Below are 17,462 nucleotides of genomic sequence, written 5' to 3'. Positions count from 1 at the left end.
TGAGGGAGAGAGAAATTGCTCCGTTATTTGTGGTTCATGCTCCTTCCCTGAGACACTGTAGAAAACAGAAGGGGGTGTGTGTAAGTAGGAGAAGTTATATGTCTGTAAAAGCATAGCTTCATTGTGTGTGTGTGTGTGTGTGAGTGAAGGATAAAGGAAGAACCAACTGGTGATTTTGATGGGTATGTTGAGAAAGGTTGAGTATGCAGTGAATAATTTCATTGTGTGTGTGTGTGTGTGTGTGTGTGTGAAGGAAGAACCAACTGAAGTGTGATTTTGATGGGTATGTTGAGAAAGGTTGAGTATGCAGTGAATAATGTGTCTGGTTGTCAAACACGTCAGAATCCTAGAATGCCTGGCACTTTCCCCCATCTTAAACTGTAATTCTCTGTGTTTGTGCGCCTGTGAACTAATTGGTTAAGCGTTTCTATAGACCTATTTCGAAGAAAATTCCTTTCAGCCAAAGGTGACGGCTTTATAATGTGGCTATCAAATCCCTGCAGGTATTCTCACATGTGGTCTCTGTCCTTTGTTTGCTTGCATTACAGGGAGCTGCAGCTTGCGGCAGCATTGAGCATTTGGAGAGCTGTGTTCCCTGTGGAGCTGTGCTAAGCATGTGCAGTGTGCTACAAAAATCCCTTCTGTCAGTTTACCCTGAAGTGCCCTCCTTTGCTTCTGTGAAGTTAAATGGCCCATGAGGAAGGATCAATGGAGAACAACTTGAGCTGACTTGGACTTTCCCTCTGGAGAACAGAAGGGTGCTCCGTCCCCTCCCCTCCAAATGCTGGATGCCCACACTGCTGCACATGGGAGGAGATTTTTCAGCACCACAAGCTGGAGCTTAGCTGCTCAACGGCCAATTTTGCCTGCGAAAATTTTCCTCTCAGATGCGCCAACAAGATCTCACCACCTTCTAGTTACTTGGGCGTGTTTGCCTGTTGCCTTGATGGTTCTGGCATTCGGTGGATGAAGCACATCTACAGTGGCAGAGCTCATGCTTCTCCTGCGGAAAGTCCCAGGTTCAAAACCAGTGCTGCCAGTTCTCAGGAATCAGGCCTGGACAAACCTATGGCTGCCATTGCAAAGAGTCACGGCCAGTCAGAACAGGCAGTGCTCTGAGGTGGACCTGTGATCTCACCTGGTAGAAGTTATGAGCTCAAAGGTGAACATGCCAAAGTGTAGAAGACCCATTACAGAGCTGTAGGAATGGACAGATCCCCTCTGTCCTCCCATCCCATCCATTTACTGTTCTGGAATTTCATTCTGTATTGCATTACACTCCTCCTTCATTTTGCTAATGTGTGTAATAAATTCTGGATGGAATTTAGCTAGCGTGCTGCAGCTTTCAACTGCGGAGAGGACGTGGGTTAGTGGCAGAGCACATGCTATGTGTGTAGAAGGAGGCAGGTTTAGTCCCTGGCATCTCCATTTTAAAAGGTTTAGAGAAATGCTGCCAGTCAGAGTACACAGGACTGAGCTAGGTGGACCAGTGGTCTAACTCTAAATATGGCAGCCACATATGTCCATATATATTCCTATTCCTTCCGTTTATTTGCTGCTTTTCCTCCCTCTACATTACCAAAGTGCATGTATGCATTGGTAAAACATTGGGGGAAAAGCAGCCTCGATGTGACTGTATGATTGTATCAAGAGTCTTTGTGATGTTTTACAGATGTTCTCACATTGTCCTTTGGGTGGCCCATATGGGCTCCACCTGATCAGGCCTCTGTAAGCTTTTGCCAGTCACAGGATAGAAATGTTTTGATAAGTAAACAAAACCATCACAGAAGAAGAACCATCATGACAAAGTAACTCAGTCAGGTTGAAGGAAGAGTACGTTTTGAGAGTGTTTTCTCAGTGGACACATCAGTAAAATAGATGTGAGGGAGAAAGATGCAGCTTCTACCTTGATTACTTTCTGGCCTTTGTGATGGCTCTGGTCAGTAATGGATCTGTTCCCAATGGAATTAAAATATCTACCAAATGTTGGGCACATGATGGCATGGAGTGGCTTAAGGAAACAGGGATAGGTTTTGATGCTCTTTCCCATGTGCATCAAGGAACACCCAACACAGGGAGGCTGAGATAATTTGCTGTGTGCTCACCAGCGCCTCTTTCCCTCCTCTCACAAAGGACCACATTCCAGTGCCCTACCAGCCTGACTCCAGCAGCAATCCCTCATCGACAACGTCGTCTACGCCTTCCTCACCAGCTCCTCCCCTGCCACCCAGCGCCACACCGCCTTCTCCCCTGCATCCCTCCCCACAGTGCACGCGGCAACAGAAGCAGTTCAACTTGCCAGGTACCTGTTTTGGCTTCCAGCTAGCCCAGTCTTGATCCAAATCTCGGTCTGCCTGTTATAGTCTCTCTACTGTGGTTGGTTTGTCCACGGCATGTTGGTTACTGTTTTGCAAGGGCTGTTCCTCATGTTCTATAAACCCTTGGTTGTGAACAAGGGCAAGGGGTGTCTTGTATCACTGTATCCTGCTTCTGTGCATCTGTAGCCTGACAAGTTATATGTGCGCATAGAGGTGATGGGTAACGGGGAGGAAGCCGAGGATTCTGGCTCCGCCCATAGTCAACTGAAAAGGCCCTGCCCCTTCCTACGTACATTTGTTTTATACAGGCAAAGCGCCTACGTGTGTCTGTGCTGTCAAGCTGCAACTGACTGCAACCCCAGGATCATAGGGTTTTCAAGGCAAGTGAGAAGCACTGGTGGTTTGCCATCCCCTTCCTCTGCAGAGTCTCTCTTGGAGGTCTCCTATCCAAGTATCAACCCTGCATAGCTTCCGAGATCTGACAGGGTTATACCATACCATTCCACATCCTGGTGCAAAGCACCCGCATGTATATAAATCATTCCTGTGTACAGGGGTCATTTTGTAGAAACAGAGGTGCAGGAGCTCATTAGCATAACTCATTAGCATGACTTATTTGCATATGCCACACACCCCTGATATCACGGGAAGGCAACACCCACTGCTCAGGCTCCACTGGACTGTTTTGGATTGCTATCTGGGGGGGGGGGAAGCACAGATCTACCCTCACAGAGGAGGGAGAGCTTGTACCTGAATAAAACTTGGTCTTAAAGGTGCCACTGGACTGTTCTGGATTGCTATCTATGGTGGGAAACACACATATCTGTGCAGGAAGGAAGGAAGGAAGGAAAGAGAAGGAAAGAAAGAAGGAAAGAAGGAGGGAAAGGGAGAGAAGGAAATAAGGACAGAAAGAAAGAAAGAGAGAGAGGAGAAAAGGAAAGAAAAAAAAGAAAGAAAGAAGGAGGAAAGAGGGAAAGAAAGAGGGAGGGAGAGAGGGAGGGAGAGAGGGAAAGGAGAAAAGGAAAGGAGGGAAAGAAAGAAAGAAAGCCCCACCTGGGGCTGCTGGGAGCAGGAGGCGGGGCTTGTTGCATGTGCCCGCCCCCTGGGCTCTTTACTGCCGGAGCTCCACTCCTGTGCGCTCCTGCAGGAAATGACCCCTGCCTATGTAGACTGTCTCTTCAAGAGCTGGAGCCCTGTGTGTTGAATTCACTGGGACAGAACCTGTGCATGTACATATGTGTGGGCAGTGTGCCCAAACAGAGAAGAATGCAGGTTGGGGAGCAGAGGCAGTGCACAATACTGGGCCGGAGCCAGCACACTCAGCCCCCCTCCTGTGGCCATAGACCTGCAACCAATGTGTCACATGCAAAACATATTGCCTTGGCATACATATGGCCAGTGCTGCAGATGCTAACTTCATCCTGAAGGGGAGTGGCTGTGTTTGTCTGTTATATCAAAACAAATTTAAAAAGAGCCTCGTGGCTCTTTAAAGAGTAACAGTTTTAGTATGACATTAGCCTTTATGGACTAGAGCCAGTTTTGTCAGATGGTACCCTGGGCTCTCATCCATGAATACTGATGCCATAGCAAATCTATTAGCGTTTTAGGTGCCCCAAGACCCTTTGCTGCTTAACTGCATCCTGAAACGAACTAAAATGCGGACCACATCTTATAAATAAAATTATGTATGGGGTGCAGGAAGTGGAAAGAAATAACTTTTTCTCCCTCTTCCATAACGCTAAAACCTGGGTTGTCCAATGAAACTGATGGACAATAGAGTTAGGACAGTGAAGGGAAAACACTTCTTTATTCAACAAGCAGAAATTCACTGTCAGTGGATATAGTGATGGCCACAACCACTGATGGCTTTAAGGGGGGTTAGACAGATTTATGGAGGATGGGTCCATCGATGCCTGTTAGCCATGATGACTAAAGGGGACTTCTATATTCAGAGGCAGTAAACCTCTATCACGTATTGTAAAGCTACATCAGAGGAAAGCCTCTATGGCTTGTGTGTTGGGCCTCCAGGGCAGGCCCGTAGCTACAGTGGGGCACCTCGGGGCTAGGCCCCCTGACTTACTGGCGAGGCCCCACGACTTCCCATCCAGCCCAGGGCCCCCAAGCAGTGGCAGGTGCGGGCAAGGAGTTGGGTATTCCTTTAATTTGATTAGACAGTGCCCCCTAAGGAATTTAAATGCCCCCGATTTTTAAAAAATCCTGGCTGTGGGTCTGCTCCAGGGCAACCACTTGGTTACCATGTGAAACAGGTTGTTGGAAGTAGATGTTCCAGTGGTCTGATCCAGCTGGTGTCCTCTTTTGTTCTGTCATGATAAGGGGGTGAAATCCAAGTTGTAGCTTAGTCATTTTATTAGGACCCCTGGAAGTTACAAAGTAATGAACAAGCTTCCAAGTTCCCTGGAACTCAGGGTGGATTTTCAGAATGAGTGGAGAGGGGAGACAGATGTTGCTGTCTAAAGGTATGGTGGATCTCTGCCTGCAACATGGGGCAGTCTTGAGATACTGATCTAGGAAGCTCTTGTTAGGCTAAATTAGGGCAATTGCAGTAGACCTTGCGTGGCACCAAGGGCTACTGGAACAAATAAGCAATGTGTCTTCTCCCTCTGCAGATATAAAAAGGCAACAGTTATTCAGCTCTGTCTTCAGGAGTAAATGAAACTCACAGATCCCATGGAAAGAAGAAGTAAAGAAAAAAAATGGTAGTCCATCTAGTAGCACAGATGGAAATTAATCACCAGTCCCAGGCCTGAAGCCATTCTTTAGATTCAAGTGCAAATGCAAATATACCATCTTGGAGCTTGGGGGGGAGGGCACATGCAACACTCCTCCCCTCCCATTTTACAGCTCAGAGATCTTCTGAACTTATAATATAGATGCTTGGTGCTTTGGGATCACCTCACATATGGTTTTGCAGGGGTTAATCCACTGTAAAGTTATTTGCTTGCTTGCTATAATTATAGATTGCCTTTCTGCCATAATGGCAGTATATAAGATAAACAGATTTAAACAATTCGCAATTAAAAACAATTCAAGAATAAAAATGAATCCCCCCGCAAAAAGTTTATTTTAATAGCAGAAACAGCAGAACAATTACAATTTTGTCAGAATAAGCAACATGATGGCAAAAATAACTTGCTTAAAATAACTTGCTTAATCTGATTTGGGGAAGGGTTATGGCTGAGTGGTAGAGAATAAATATTCTTGATGTCTCTCCAGCTCCTCCATTTAAAGGATCTCAGATAGCAGATGCTGGGACGACAGACCATTCTCTGCCTGAGATCCTGGAGAGTGGAGAGTATTGACCTCAATAGACCAGTGGTCAGATTCATTGCAGTGCTCATGGAGATAGAGGGATAGACTGGTTCAGTGTTAGGGCAGGATCTTGCTTTACATGCAAAAATTCCCAGATTCAGTCTTTGCCAGGTATTGGGAGAGACCTCTCTCTGCCTGGAACCCTGGATAGCTGCTGCCGATTAGAACAATTACAATACTGAGTTAGATGAACGCCAGGGGTCGTTTTGTAGAAAAAGAGGTGCAGGAGCTCATTAGCATAACTCATTAGCATAACTCATTTGCATATGCCACACCCCTTGACGTCACCGGAAGTGTGTCAGAAGGCAACACCCACCGCTCAGGCGCCACTGGGCTGTTTTGGATTGCTAGCTATTGCGGGGGACGGGGGACGTGCAGATCTGTCCTTGCAGAGGAGGGAGAGCTTGTACCTGAATAAGACTTGGTCTTAAATGTGCCACTGGACTGTTTTGGACCAGGGGGCCGGGGGGGGGCTCTGCAGCTTCCTCGGCTGCTTCTTGCTCTGACTGAGGGCTGCTGGGAGGAGGGGGTGGGGCTTGTTGCATGTGCCCGCCCCCTGGGCTCTTTACTGCCGGAGCTCCGCTCCTGTGCGCTCCTGCAGGAAATGACCCCTGGATGAACCAATTATATGAATCAGTGTAAGGCATCCTTCTATTGCTGGAGGCACAGCTAGAAAGTTTGTTTGGGGAGACTAAGGTAAGATATACCTGCTAAATCTGCCAGAAAGAGAATCTGGAGGATCAGGAGCCACCACAGAAGAAGCCGTGCTCCTTGTTAAAGTAACCTAGCCTCTGCAGTTGGTGGAACCTGGAAGACTGCAATGCCCAAGGGAGGAGATTTCTATGAAATAGCTGTTGTTGCTGTGATACATCCCCCTATCAATCAGGGGCATTCTCATATTTTAAAAATACCATAAGATCAAATAAAAACACGATAACACAAAAAATTTACAAACGTATAAAATCCACCAGCAAGAATGCATTCACACTTTACAGGCCAGCCAAGCCCTGGGGAAATAAAAACATTGCCACTTAAAAAAAAGTAGCTTAGATTAGATAAATTAATGGAGGGTGGGGGCATCAACAGATTTTATATCTAAATAGAACTTACATATTCAGAAGCTGTCTGATCTGTGGATACCAGTTCCCTGGGCGTGAAGAAGAGTTGTTTCCTTCATGCCTTGTTCATGGTCTTCCCTGAGTCATGTGTTGGTTGGGTACAAAAAGTTGGGCTAAATGAACCTTTGGTTTCATCCAGTAGGGATTTTCTTATGTCAGTGGTACCCAACCTTTATGACTTGCAAGGCACCTTTGGAATTCTGACACAGGTTGGTGGACAGTGGCACAGGCACAAAATGGCTGCCACAGGAGCGCAGAGCCAGCCACAAAATGGCTGCCTCAACTTACATTGAAGAGCCCTGTGCTGTAAGGGCAGCTGCTGCCAAAGCAGCATTTTAAAAAATCCACACAGCCAAGTAAATAACCAGTGGCCAGTCAGAAGCCTTGCTGGGCAAAAGCTACACCTGGCCCCCATCCTCTTTCTTAAAACTCTTGACAGACACCAGGAAAGGTGTTGGTGGGTACCATGGTTCCTGTGGGAACCCCTGTCTTATGTCATTTAGAAATGTATGCATTTCGAGGGGGGGAGGAATCCTGTGTGCCCACCTTCAGGTTCTAGTTCTCACCTCATCTTTGAAACTCCATAAGGCAGGGAAAGCTTTGGCTCATAAAGCAGGACAACCTATTTGTCTTTTGTTTAATTGCCCCTCTACCTTGTCTCCTTCTCTGTTCCGCCACAATGTGGAGCAGTTTCCCTCATCACTCTTATTTCAAGAGGATCCTCTGTTTTCAGAAGAACAGAAACAGCAACACTGTACGTGGCCTCTATTACAAAATGATTCTAGAAACCAAGACAGCAATTACTCACCAGCTGGTAAAGAAAAAAGCAAGGATTGCACAGTGACTGAAGACCTCTGCGTGCCCTTGAAACCGAGCCCGTAGCCAGGATTTAAAGTCGGGGGGCATTTAAATTTCTTAGGGGGCACTGGCTAATTAAAGGTAATTTAGTTAAAGTGGAGTGCAGGAATCCTGTGCTAAGCCGATCTCCGCTCTGGCTGCTGGAGTCTCCCTTCCGCTGCAAACATCTAGCCTGCCTCCTCCCCCAGAGGCCCTCGCCTGGAGCTGCCTCTCCTGGGGGAGAAGGCCGTGATGCCCTGGGCTGGATGGGAAGTCAGGGGGGCCTTGCCATTAAGTCAGGGGGCCTAGCCCCAAGTTGCCCCACTGTAGCTACGAGCCTGCTTCTAACAGCCATTCCTTTTCGGACAGAGCTGGCTAGGTGTGAACAAACTACTTCTCCACATTGCATTTGTGCCCTGGGCTCACCCCTTTTGGCCACCTGCAGCATTTATGAAGCAGCAGAAAGTATCTGATTTATTACAGATCCTGGCTTTTTAGAAAAAAATTGGATTGTAATGCTGCTTGGAGCTGAAGATATATGAACATATGAGGCTGGCTTATACTGAATCAGACCATTGGTCCATCGTAGTCATTGCTGTCTACTCAGACTGGCAGCAGGTCCCCAGGATCTCAGGCAGAAGTCTTTCACATCACCTACTACCAGATCCTTTAAGTGGAGATGTCAGGGCTTGAACCTGGGACCTTGTGCCTGCCAAGCAGATGCTCTACCACTGAGCTATCGCCCCTCCCCTTGTTCTGTGCTTGGAAGATGATACAGTTTTCTCCTCATTATTGTCATTTGAGAACAGCATGGAGTCTTCTATGCTTAACTAGGAGCTGGTTATTTACACACACTGAAAATCTGGAAATTCCAAGGGCAAAGCTTAAACTGCAACGAAATAGCAAATCCTGCATTGTTTACATTTTTGTCTTTGTGCCTGGCACGCTGAGATGAAACAGTGTACAAACTGAATCATAGATACAGGGGTCGTTTCGTAGAAAAAGAGCTAGGGGAACTCATTAGCATAACTCATTAGCATATGCCACACCCCCTGACATCACCGGAGGTATGTCATGAGGCCACACCCCCTGAATGCGCTCGCCCGCTTCGGGAGAGGGGATCAAAGTGTAATACAAGCCTCCTCCGAGACTTGATCACACCAATCTCAACTCTCTCTTGGGTCTTGATGCCTGCCAGTCATTCCCCCTGCCTGGGGGAAGCCGCGTTGGACCAAAATACAGTCCAAACTGTTGTAAGGAACACCCGTCCACCCTGAGCACTTACAGGATGTGTAAAATCACCATTTTACCCCAACTGGAAGCAGGAGCGGGGCTTTGTCATGTGCCCTGCCCCCGCACCTCACCCGGGGGAACTGCGATCCCCCGCGATCCCCCCCGAAATTACCCCTGCATAGATATGTAGTAAGAGTGCTGTAAAGTTACCATAAAATATATTGTGAGTAAAATGCATTTATGACCCCCCCTTTTATGACCCCACCTCTTATAAGAATGTAAGAAGAGCCCTGTTAGATCAGAGCAGTGGCCCAGGGAAGGAAAATTTTGAGATGGCGATGGATAGTACACTCCAAAGTTTGGCAGGAAGGAGAAGGGGACAGTTGAACTGGCCAGAAAACAGATCTGGGAAGTGCTGTGTGGTATGCTTTTTGCCCGCCTGTGAACTTGAAAGACCATTTGCATGTGAATCTGTGCCGGGGAGCTGAAACAGACAATGGGAGGAAACAATGAAGTGAGAGGAAGTTCTGTCAGGAAGCACTTGGTGGGTTGATGGCCTTCTAAAAGCACGCCAGGAAAGGAAAGGCTGCTAGTCGGACCAGATGCGCCTAGAATAGCACAGGGCATAATTTAATATAGCACCACAATGGACATACTACGTAATAAACTTCCTTATTCCCCCAGTGCAGGAATCTAAGCTTGGGAATTAACTGAAAGCCAGTTCTCAACCCCTGACTTTTTAAAACGCTTGTGTGCGTGTGAAGTTGAACTCTTCCACTTCTCTAAGGCGCAGTGACGAGAAGTGGGGATGATCTGGCTGAATCCATTTTTAATTTTATCAAACAAGGGCTGTGAGGAGGGGAAAGCTAGATCAGGGTTACAAGAAGGGAGGGAGGAGAGTGTTAATCGTTTCCCATCAATGCCATTTTTTTCCAGTTCCAATCACACACAGGGCTCTAACAGATCATTCTCCAGCCACAAGAGCATCTACTCCTGGTAACCATGGACTACAGCAATGACTGCATTTTTGTGAACGTTGTGTTCAGCATTCTGTGCATGTTTAAGGCATCTGTAAGTGCTAGAAGCCAGAGGTCTCCCTGCCTCTCCCCACCCCTGCCTGCCTGGGGCCAGGGAGGGCCTTCGCGGGGCTTCCTTGCACTCCCGCCGGCCTTGCAGGTCCACCGCCGGGCCCCTCATGGGGCTCGGCAATGGAGCTGCAAGGCTGCCACCGGCGGCCAGGACCGTTGGGGACGGGGTGTGTGGCCTTATGACATACTTCCGGTGATGTCAGGGGGTGTGGCATATGCTAATGAGTTATGCTAATGAGTTCCCCTAGCTCTTTTTCTATGAAACGACCCCTGCTAGAAGCATACTTAGAACTCAGGATAATCCAAAGGAACTGGTTGACAGTAGAGTCAGAACAGACACTCCCCCCCACACACAAAAAAAGTATTTTCCACAAAATTTGTAATTAAGTTATAGAACTTGCCACCAAAAGATGTGGTGATAGGCAATACCAAACGATGTGGTGATGGGCATTATCTTAGATGGCTTATTATTAAGAAATAGAGCAATTTAGCCAACAGATTACTGGTGGAAGGAACGTGGGCAGGCCCTGCACATCTGAAAACATGTGAGTTGACACGCATGTGTTTCAGGCGAGGAGACGTAGGAGAACGTTTTCCCAGAACACCCAGTTTAAGTGCGTGTGATTGGTTTCTGTCTGTGTGTGTGACTCTAGTGAGCAATCTATCTTGGGTTGGCTGTTCCCTTTTCACCCCCCTCCTACAGCCATTCCTGGGCCAAACTCTTGTGCTATCTGAGGGTGGGTTCAGAGCCCTTTAGACAGAGTTCTGAAGGACAACTCTCCGAACATCTACCAGCTATGATAGATAAATGGAGACTCCATATTCAAAGAAAGTATACCTGTGAATACCAAATACAGAGGTGGAAACGAAGAGGGGAGAAGGCTTATTTACCTTCATGGGCTGCTTGTGGGCTTTCTGAAGGATTCTGGCAAGCCACTGCTTGAAACAAGATGGGACAGGATGGGATCTTTGCTACAATCCAGCAATACTCTACATGTGTTTATATATTAATTTGAGAGTTAAAGCTGAATGTTTCAGGATTTGGGCAGGTTGGCTAAAACTTAGCATGGATATTGAGTATTTGAACGATCAGCATGACAGATGGATTTTGAGGATTTTAAAAAGGAGGCCTCATATTTTGCTTATAGTGGAAAAGAAGGTAGCAGTTTCTCCTAGGCATTTCTGAGAGCAACCTCCGAACTGCCAGCTTGTAGTGTTCCTCCAGATGCCAGCAACTCATCCATGCTGAACCATCTTGGTTTCTGTCAAGAAGCTTGTTAAGCAAATTGTATCTCCTGAAAACAAGACAAGGAAAACAAATTGCCTTGTTTCCAAAAGATACAGGGAACTTTAAAGTCGCCCTTATAGACCCCAGGAGGAGGAAAGAGAAGCAGGCACAACAGAGAAAACACACCGGAATCCTCCGCATTGTTGAACCTACAGGTGCTTTTGGAATTTTGAGAGAGGGTGCTGGACACCACCACAAAATGGCTGCCATGGTTGGTGGGAGCAATTGTAAAATGGCTGCCATGCCAAATGTCGGGAAGTTCCAGCCCAAATGCCCACCCACAATGGACAAATGACCACTTCCTGAAGACACAGCATCCTGGGCTCTTCTGGGCTCCACCTCCTGCATCAAAGAAGTGAGGACTGGCTCTTTGCTTTGGGAGAGAGATGCTGCACAGCCACAAATTCAGTTTCCAAAGGAAGGAGAGGATTTGCTCTCTGCACAGCTATGGGGAGAAGTGTCTATGGCCATACCCAAGATGCACAGTTGTGAGACACCTGCCTGGGGTGAGGCTCAGTGGATTGCTGGACAATCAGCTGGTAGGGAGCTGCCTGAAATGTCCCTTTGCCCCATTTTATTCAAGATCCTTTGAGATTTATCCCCACGTCTTGAGAAGCAAGCAAGTGTCCTTGGGTACCACGTTGGGTATCACTTCAGTAAGGTCAACTACCTATTGATGGGACTTATTCTACAGCAGTGCTTCTTAACCATGTCCATTTCCTTTCGCCCTGTCAGGGGAAGTCTACAAATCTTGGAATGCACTGCAGAAGTTCAGGGTGGTCAAATAGAAGGCATTTGGGATTCGAGGTAGCTAGTGACATTGGAAGTAATCTGTCCTCTTGCTTACCTAGTTTCCTGCATGAATCACCTTCAGTCTTAGAATGAAAAATAACTTCCATTGTCTTCAAAGCTAGTCAGCAAGGTCTGGAATGTGAAATTAATGTTAGATGTTTGTGATACAGGGACTATTGTGACAGTGAGGCAGATAGCTTGGCTGGATAACGTGATTATGCTGCAACTTTTGTGTTAACAGAGCTGTGGCACCTTAAGGACTAATAAATTTATTATGTCATATGCTTTTGTGAGCTGGAGTCCACTTTGTCAGATACACGAAGTGTTCTATTGGCAGACAGATTGATCATTATACCTGTTGTTTGTTCCTTGGATGTCCGCAGTATTGTTATTGAGTGCGTTTGACTGTCTTCTGTCTTGCTTCAGGTTTGTTGTACAATTCATCTTAAGTGATATTCTGTTGGTGTTATCATCTTCTGTCTTTTTAGTCACTACACCAGTTGCATTCCATTAGGGCAGCTGAATTTTTATTTTTATTTGCTGTGTATTTTAGGGACTGCTTTCTTTATTTGCGCAGATAATCCAGTTTGCTGGTCATAGATTATTTCTGTATTACACCAAACTGGGCCTGCCTTGCGGCATCAGGTCCAAATTCATGTTTGCGCTCCCCGACTGGAACACCAGAAGTGTGGTACAGCCCCCGAAAAACCAGCCACAGGACGGGGTGTTCCAAATGCAAAGCCCTAAATTTGACCCTAAATCAAACAACTGTACAGTATCTATTTATAGGTAATAGTTACAAGCCGTGTCTGCTTCCTCTGCGCATTACTGCCCTCAGTATTGTTTGTGCTCCCTAAAAGTTATAATATGAGATGTAATAATAATATGTCCATTGTCTGCTTTTCAGCTTCCCATTACTACAAGTACAAGCAGCAGTTCATCTTCCCAGGTAAGTTTCTCTAGAATGATGGCAGTGTTATGGGAAGTATCCTGCTCACACACTTTGTGCTCTGGCAGGTGGATACCATTGCCTGCATATTCAGCCCTGTCACCTGGCCCTAGAATACATCTTCCTCCCTCCTGCAAAAGTGCTTCCTTTTGGGGCAGCTCTCCTGGCAGTAACTGGTGCAGTTCTGGGGAGAATTGTAGGACATGGAAGGAAAGGGATGTGCTGAACTGAAAACTAGAGGAACTATTCTGAACTGGAACCTTGTTTCTTTCAGATGTTGTCCCTGAGACTCCCACCAGAGCACCCCAAGTTATCCTTCATCCAGTGAATTCTAACCCAATGTAAGTCACCGTAGTTTCTGCATATTCTTTGTTGCCAAGTCTTGCTCCTCTGTGTGAAGGCGCCTTCCTCTCCCTAATGGTGTAAACTGTCCTCTTATGAGAGGCAGTTATGGGTTATTCTGGGCAGGTTTCACTTCCAGGTAGTGCTCTATGTAACCACAGGCCATAAGAACATATTACAGGCCATAAGAACATATTGCATGCGTAGGATCAGGTTGCCCATGTGTTTCAAGGATGCACTTATATGCTTACCGGATAGCCTCCCACCTGGTGATCAACTGGAGGAAGAGAGAATGGTGCTGCAAGCTGTTTTTGGATCCCCATGGAGTAGCCAAGTGAAGTATAACTATGTCGAAATGAATAATTCCAGATGGATAGTTGTGTTCGTCTCTAACTTCTCATCAAGTGATCTCTGACTCAGGCACGTTGATGCTTGAATAAATTTTGTTAGACTTTAAGGGGCCCCTGGACTCCAGCTTTATTACCCATCTGAGTGGTAGTACGCATGTCCTGCAGAGGAGCAAAATATTATAAGGGGTGTAATGCTTGTTCTAGGAGCTGCGGTGGCTCAAGTGGTTAAGACGCTGAACTGCAGGCTGTGGAAGGTCGGTAGTTCAGCAGTTCGAGACCCGAGTGTGCCGCATGACGGAGTGAGCTCCCGTCTCTAGTTCCAGCTCCTGCCAACCTAGCAGTTCAAAAGCAAGAAATTGCAAGTAGATAAATAGGTACCACTTTGGTGGGAAGGTAACAGCGTTCCGTGCGCCTTGGTGTTTAGTCATGCCGGCCACATGACTACGGAAACGTCTTCGGACAGCGCTGGCTCTTTGGCTTTGAAACGGAGATGAGCACCGCAACCCTAGAGTTGGACTCGACTGGCTTTTGAGCAAGGGAACCTTTACCTTTACCTAATGCTTGTTATAAAGCATTCAAGATAAGAATTAAGGGGACTTCATATTGTCCCTTAGCAGTGAGAAGTTCCAGGGGCAGTGCCCACTGGGCTTAGTTCCCTTTGAATGACAGAGCAATGAAGACTTGCATTGCCTTCCTAAAAATAGCTTTATGTACAGATCTACCAGGACAACATAACTGGAGGCTAACCCAGCATCAGATCAGCTTTGCAGAGATAGAAAGTGCACATCAAGGTACTTCACCTTTAGTGAACTCACAGCTCTCTTCCAACCTATGTTTCTTTAAAGTTCCTCTATACCTGCTCCTTCTCTTACCTGTAGCATGCCACCTTCTCTAAGCTCCGGTAAGCGTTTTATTCAAAAACACAAAGTGATTCCTAGTTATCAGGAGACCATCTCCAAACCATTAGCTCTCATTGATGAAGCGTCAGCTGAGTATTCTGGATTATCAACCAGCAAAACCACCTAGCCAAAATCAATCAGCCATCCTAACAGCATGTTACAAGATGAAGCCCAAGTTGGTTGTGTTTCCACATTTTAGATTCTGCTTTCCATTGCACACTGTAAAATGCAAACTGGAATCTTTCGCCTCTTCTCTTCATGGGACCATCATATATATCTGGAGCTCCCTTCTGCATGATAGAAAAAGCAGTGAACAGCAGCATGGGCCCTCTCACAGTTTTTGTTTTTTTTGCCATTTGTTATAATTGTGTTTGATTGTAAAGGTCAGGGTGAGCCAGATGTGGAATGGGAAGTGCTGCGACGTGATGCAAGAGGCAGCCAGCCTGTCAGTCCCTTTGTAAAGCTCTCTACCCAAGCTGTTAGGCAAGAGTAATTGACTTCGGTGAGGCGAGAGCTCAGAGTGGCAGCTGCTTATGTGCGACAGATTAAAGAATCCCCTCAAACCCAAGCTTGGGGGTTAGAGATGAATTGCCAACCTGGATTCTACTTTAAAAATTAATGTGTTCCCCCCCCTTTTTCTTGCTGAAGTCAATTCAACTTTTGCTGCCACCTGTGTAAACTGCAAGCAAATGAATTCCAAGCAGCTTCCCCCTACCTTGCTTTCTTGCCCTCCCTCTTTGAGAGACCCTTGACAGCAGAGAACTGATTTCAGATGGCTGTCCTATGGAGTTAAAGACAGTGACATTGCCCCTACAGGAGAGGCTCACTTTCAGCTTAGCTCTTGAAAGTTCCTCTTAGGATTTAAGAGGAACTTGGGTTTATTTTATTTTATGTTTTCAGCCGTCTTGATAAACCACTGTTAGAAGTGGGATCTCTCATCTTCATTGTGAAATTCTTGGCATTTTGCAGTTATCCTTTGTGCCATTGTGGGAGAGCTCGAGCACAAAAATGCCAGAGGCTTGTACTTAAAGCAAAGCACAGGTGATACTGACCAAACTAGCAGTTGGCTGGGAGTTGCCAGCATTCGAAACGGCAGCTGGATTGTCCTTGGAAGTCTGCTGCTGAGGATCAGGATGCAGAACTGAAAGACAGAATTTAATGCATACTTGACGTGCATGAACAATATAAAGCAACCTCAGGAAGTTGCTGTTGTATAATTAGAATGACTGAGTAGCTCCTCATTGAGGCATAAGATTGCATGAGTCAGAGCCTGCTTCATCAGATGCATGAAGTGTTATACACAGAGGAAAGACTTGTAGATGCACAAGGCTAAAAAAGAAGAAGAAAAGAAAAATGGATGGGGGGAGAGAGTTGTTATCAGAACATAAGAAGAGCCTTGCTGGATCAGACCAGTGGGTCCATCTAGTCCAACGTCCTGTCCAACACAGGAGCCATTCTGTTCCTCTGGAGGTTGTGAAGAGAGGCCAGAAGGCCCAGCATTCCATGATGTGCTGCATTATATTGCAGAACACAGATGAAAACAGGATGCAATCAAAAGTATAAGCAGTACGAACCAAACCACTCCCAACTGTTAATGAATTGGCAGAAGGACATGAAAAATGTACCTAAACCTGTAAGGAGAGACTACAACCTTTTATAGAAAGCTATAGCTACTTCCGGGGCTGCAGCGGCTCAAGTGGTTAAGACACTGAACTGCAGACTGGAAGGTCGGTAGTTCAGCAGTTTGAAACCCAAGTGCTGCATGACAAAGTGAGCTCCTGTCTCTGGCCCCAGCTCCTGCCAACCTAGCAGTTCGAAAGCAAGAAATTTCAAATAGATAGATAGGTGCTGCTTCGATGGGAAGGCAACAGCGTTCTGTGCACCTCAGCGTCTAGTCATGCCGGCCACATGACCACGGAAACGTCTTCGGACAGCGCTGGCTCTTCAGCTTGGAAACAGAGATGAGCACCGCATCCCTAGAGTCGGATTTGACTGGTTTGTGAGCAAGGGAAACCTTTACTTATAACTAAGTCCAGGTCCTGTTGAACCCAAGTTTGATGGTGCCAAATGTGCATATGAATTCCACCTTGTAGAGCACTCCTTTCAAAAGCTCTTAGGTGAATTACTGCAGCCATTAGGAAGTTGACATTCTTCCCCACTTGTTTCGAGGTGCCCCAGACCAACTTATGTTCCCCACAGCCATGCCGCAGCTGCAGGGAATGTCATTTTAAAAGTCTGTGTGGGAACTGTTGGGTGGGTCTCCTGCAACCTCTCCCCCTTGAGCCATTTTCCTGAGCCTAAACAACGGGGGGGGGGAGTTATTTGCCCTGTTTTGGAGCCATGCATGCATGGAATATAGCACATTAGAGCACACTTACCTTTAGAAATTATATCATGTAGTTTGACCCTAAGAGGTGCAGCAGAGTTATGAGTCAGTCTGGCATGGATCCAGGTGCTTCAGCCCAGCTGTTTTATGGTGGCTGGCTTCACATCACAATGGGCTGAACAGAGCAAACTTCGTCATTAGGCATTTCACATACGTTATCTTCTTTCAGTCCTTGCCAGCAACTCTGTAAAGTAGGTTAGCGTTACCACCTGTGCACTGCAGATGAAGGGGTGAAGGCAAAGAGTGGCTTGCTTAAGGCAGAGGTGATGGCAGAGGTGGGATTCGAACTGGGGGATTTACTGATTGATAGCTCTGTGTCTCAGCCATTCCACTCTACCAACTTGCTGCCTCTTTTGCACTGACTCCTCCATCCCTGTGTGCCACTATAAGAAATGAGAGTTCTAGTCCACTTTGGGTTGGAATTCGTTTCCTTCAGGTGTAGAAAAAATATCTCAAGCCATGGGTGGGTGTGACTCCAGATTTCTATCTACTCGTAGACCCAGGCTCCTGCTTCTCTGAGCCACATAAACAA

The 17,462-nt window shown here is 46.6% G+C and overlaps 1 protein-coding gene across 1 annotated transcript in view; it reads left to right on the top strand.

The window, feature by feature from the left end:
- The window catches only part of KSR2 (kinase suppressor of ras 2), a 237,542-nt gene that overhangs the window by 144,307 nt on the left and 75,773 nt on the right, over positions 1–17,462 (top strand). The window contains 3 exon segments of the mRNA XM_015413417.1: positions 2,134–2,302; positions 12,912–12,953; positions 13,228–13,294. Coding sequence (XP_015268903.1) covers positions 2,134–2,302; positions 12,912–12,953; positions 13,228–13,294 — 278 coding nt within the window.

Source organism: Gekko japonicus, unplaced genomic scaffold, assembly GCF_001447785.1.
Source record: "Gekko japonicus isolate JY-2015 unplaced genomic scaffold, Gekko_japonicus_V1.1 scaffold85, whole genome shotgun sequence".
Taxonomy (NCBI): domain Eukaryota; kingdom Metazoa; phylum Chordata; class Lepidosauria; order Squamata; family Gekkonidae; genus Gekko; species Gekko japonicus.
The sequence above is the reverse complement of the archived record's forward strand: the minus strand, read 5'-3'. Positions and strand labels throughout refer to the sequence as shown.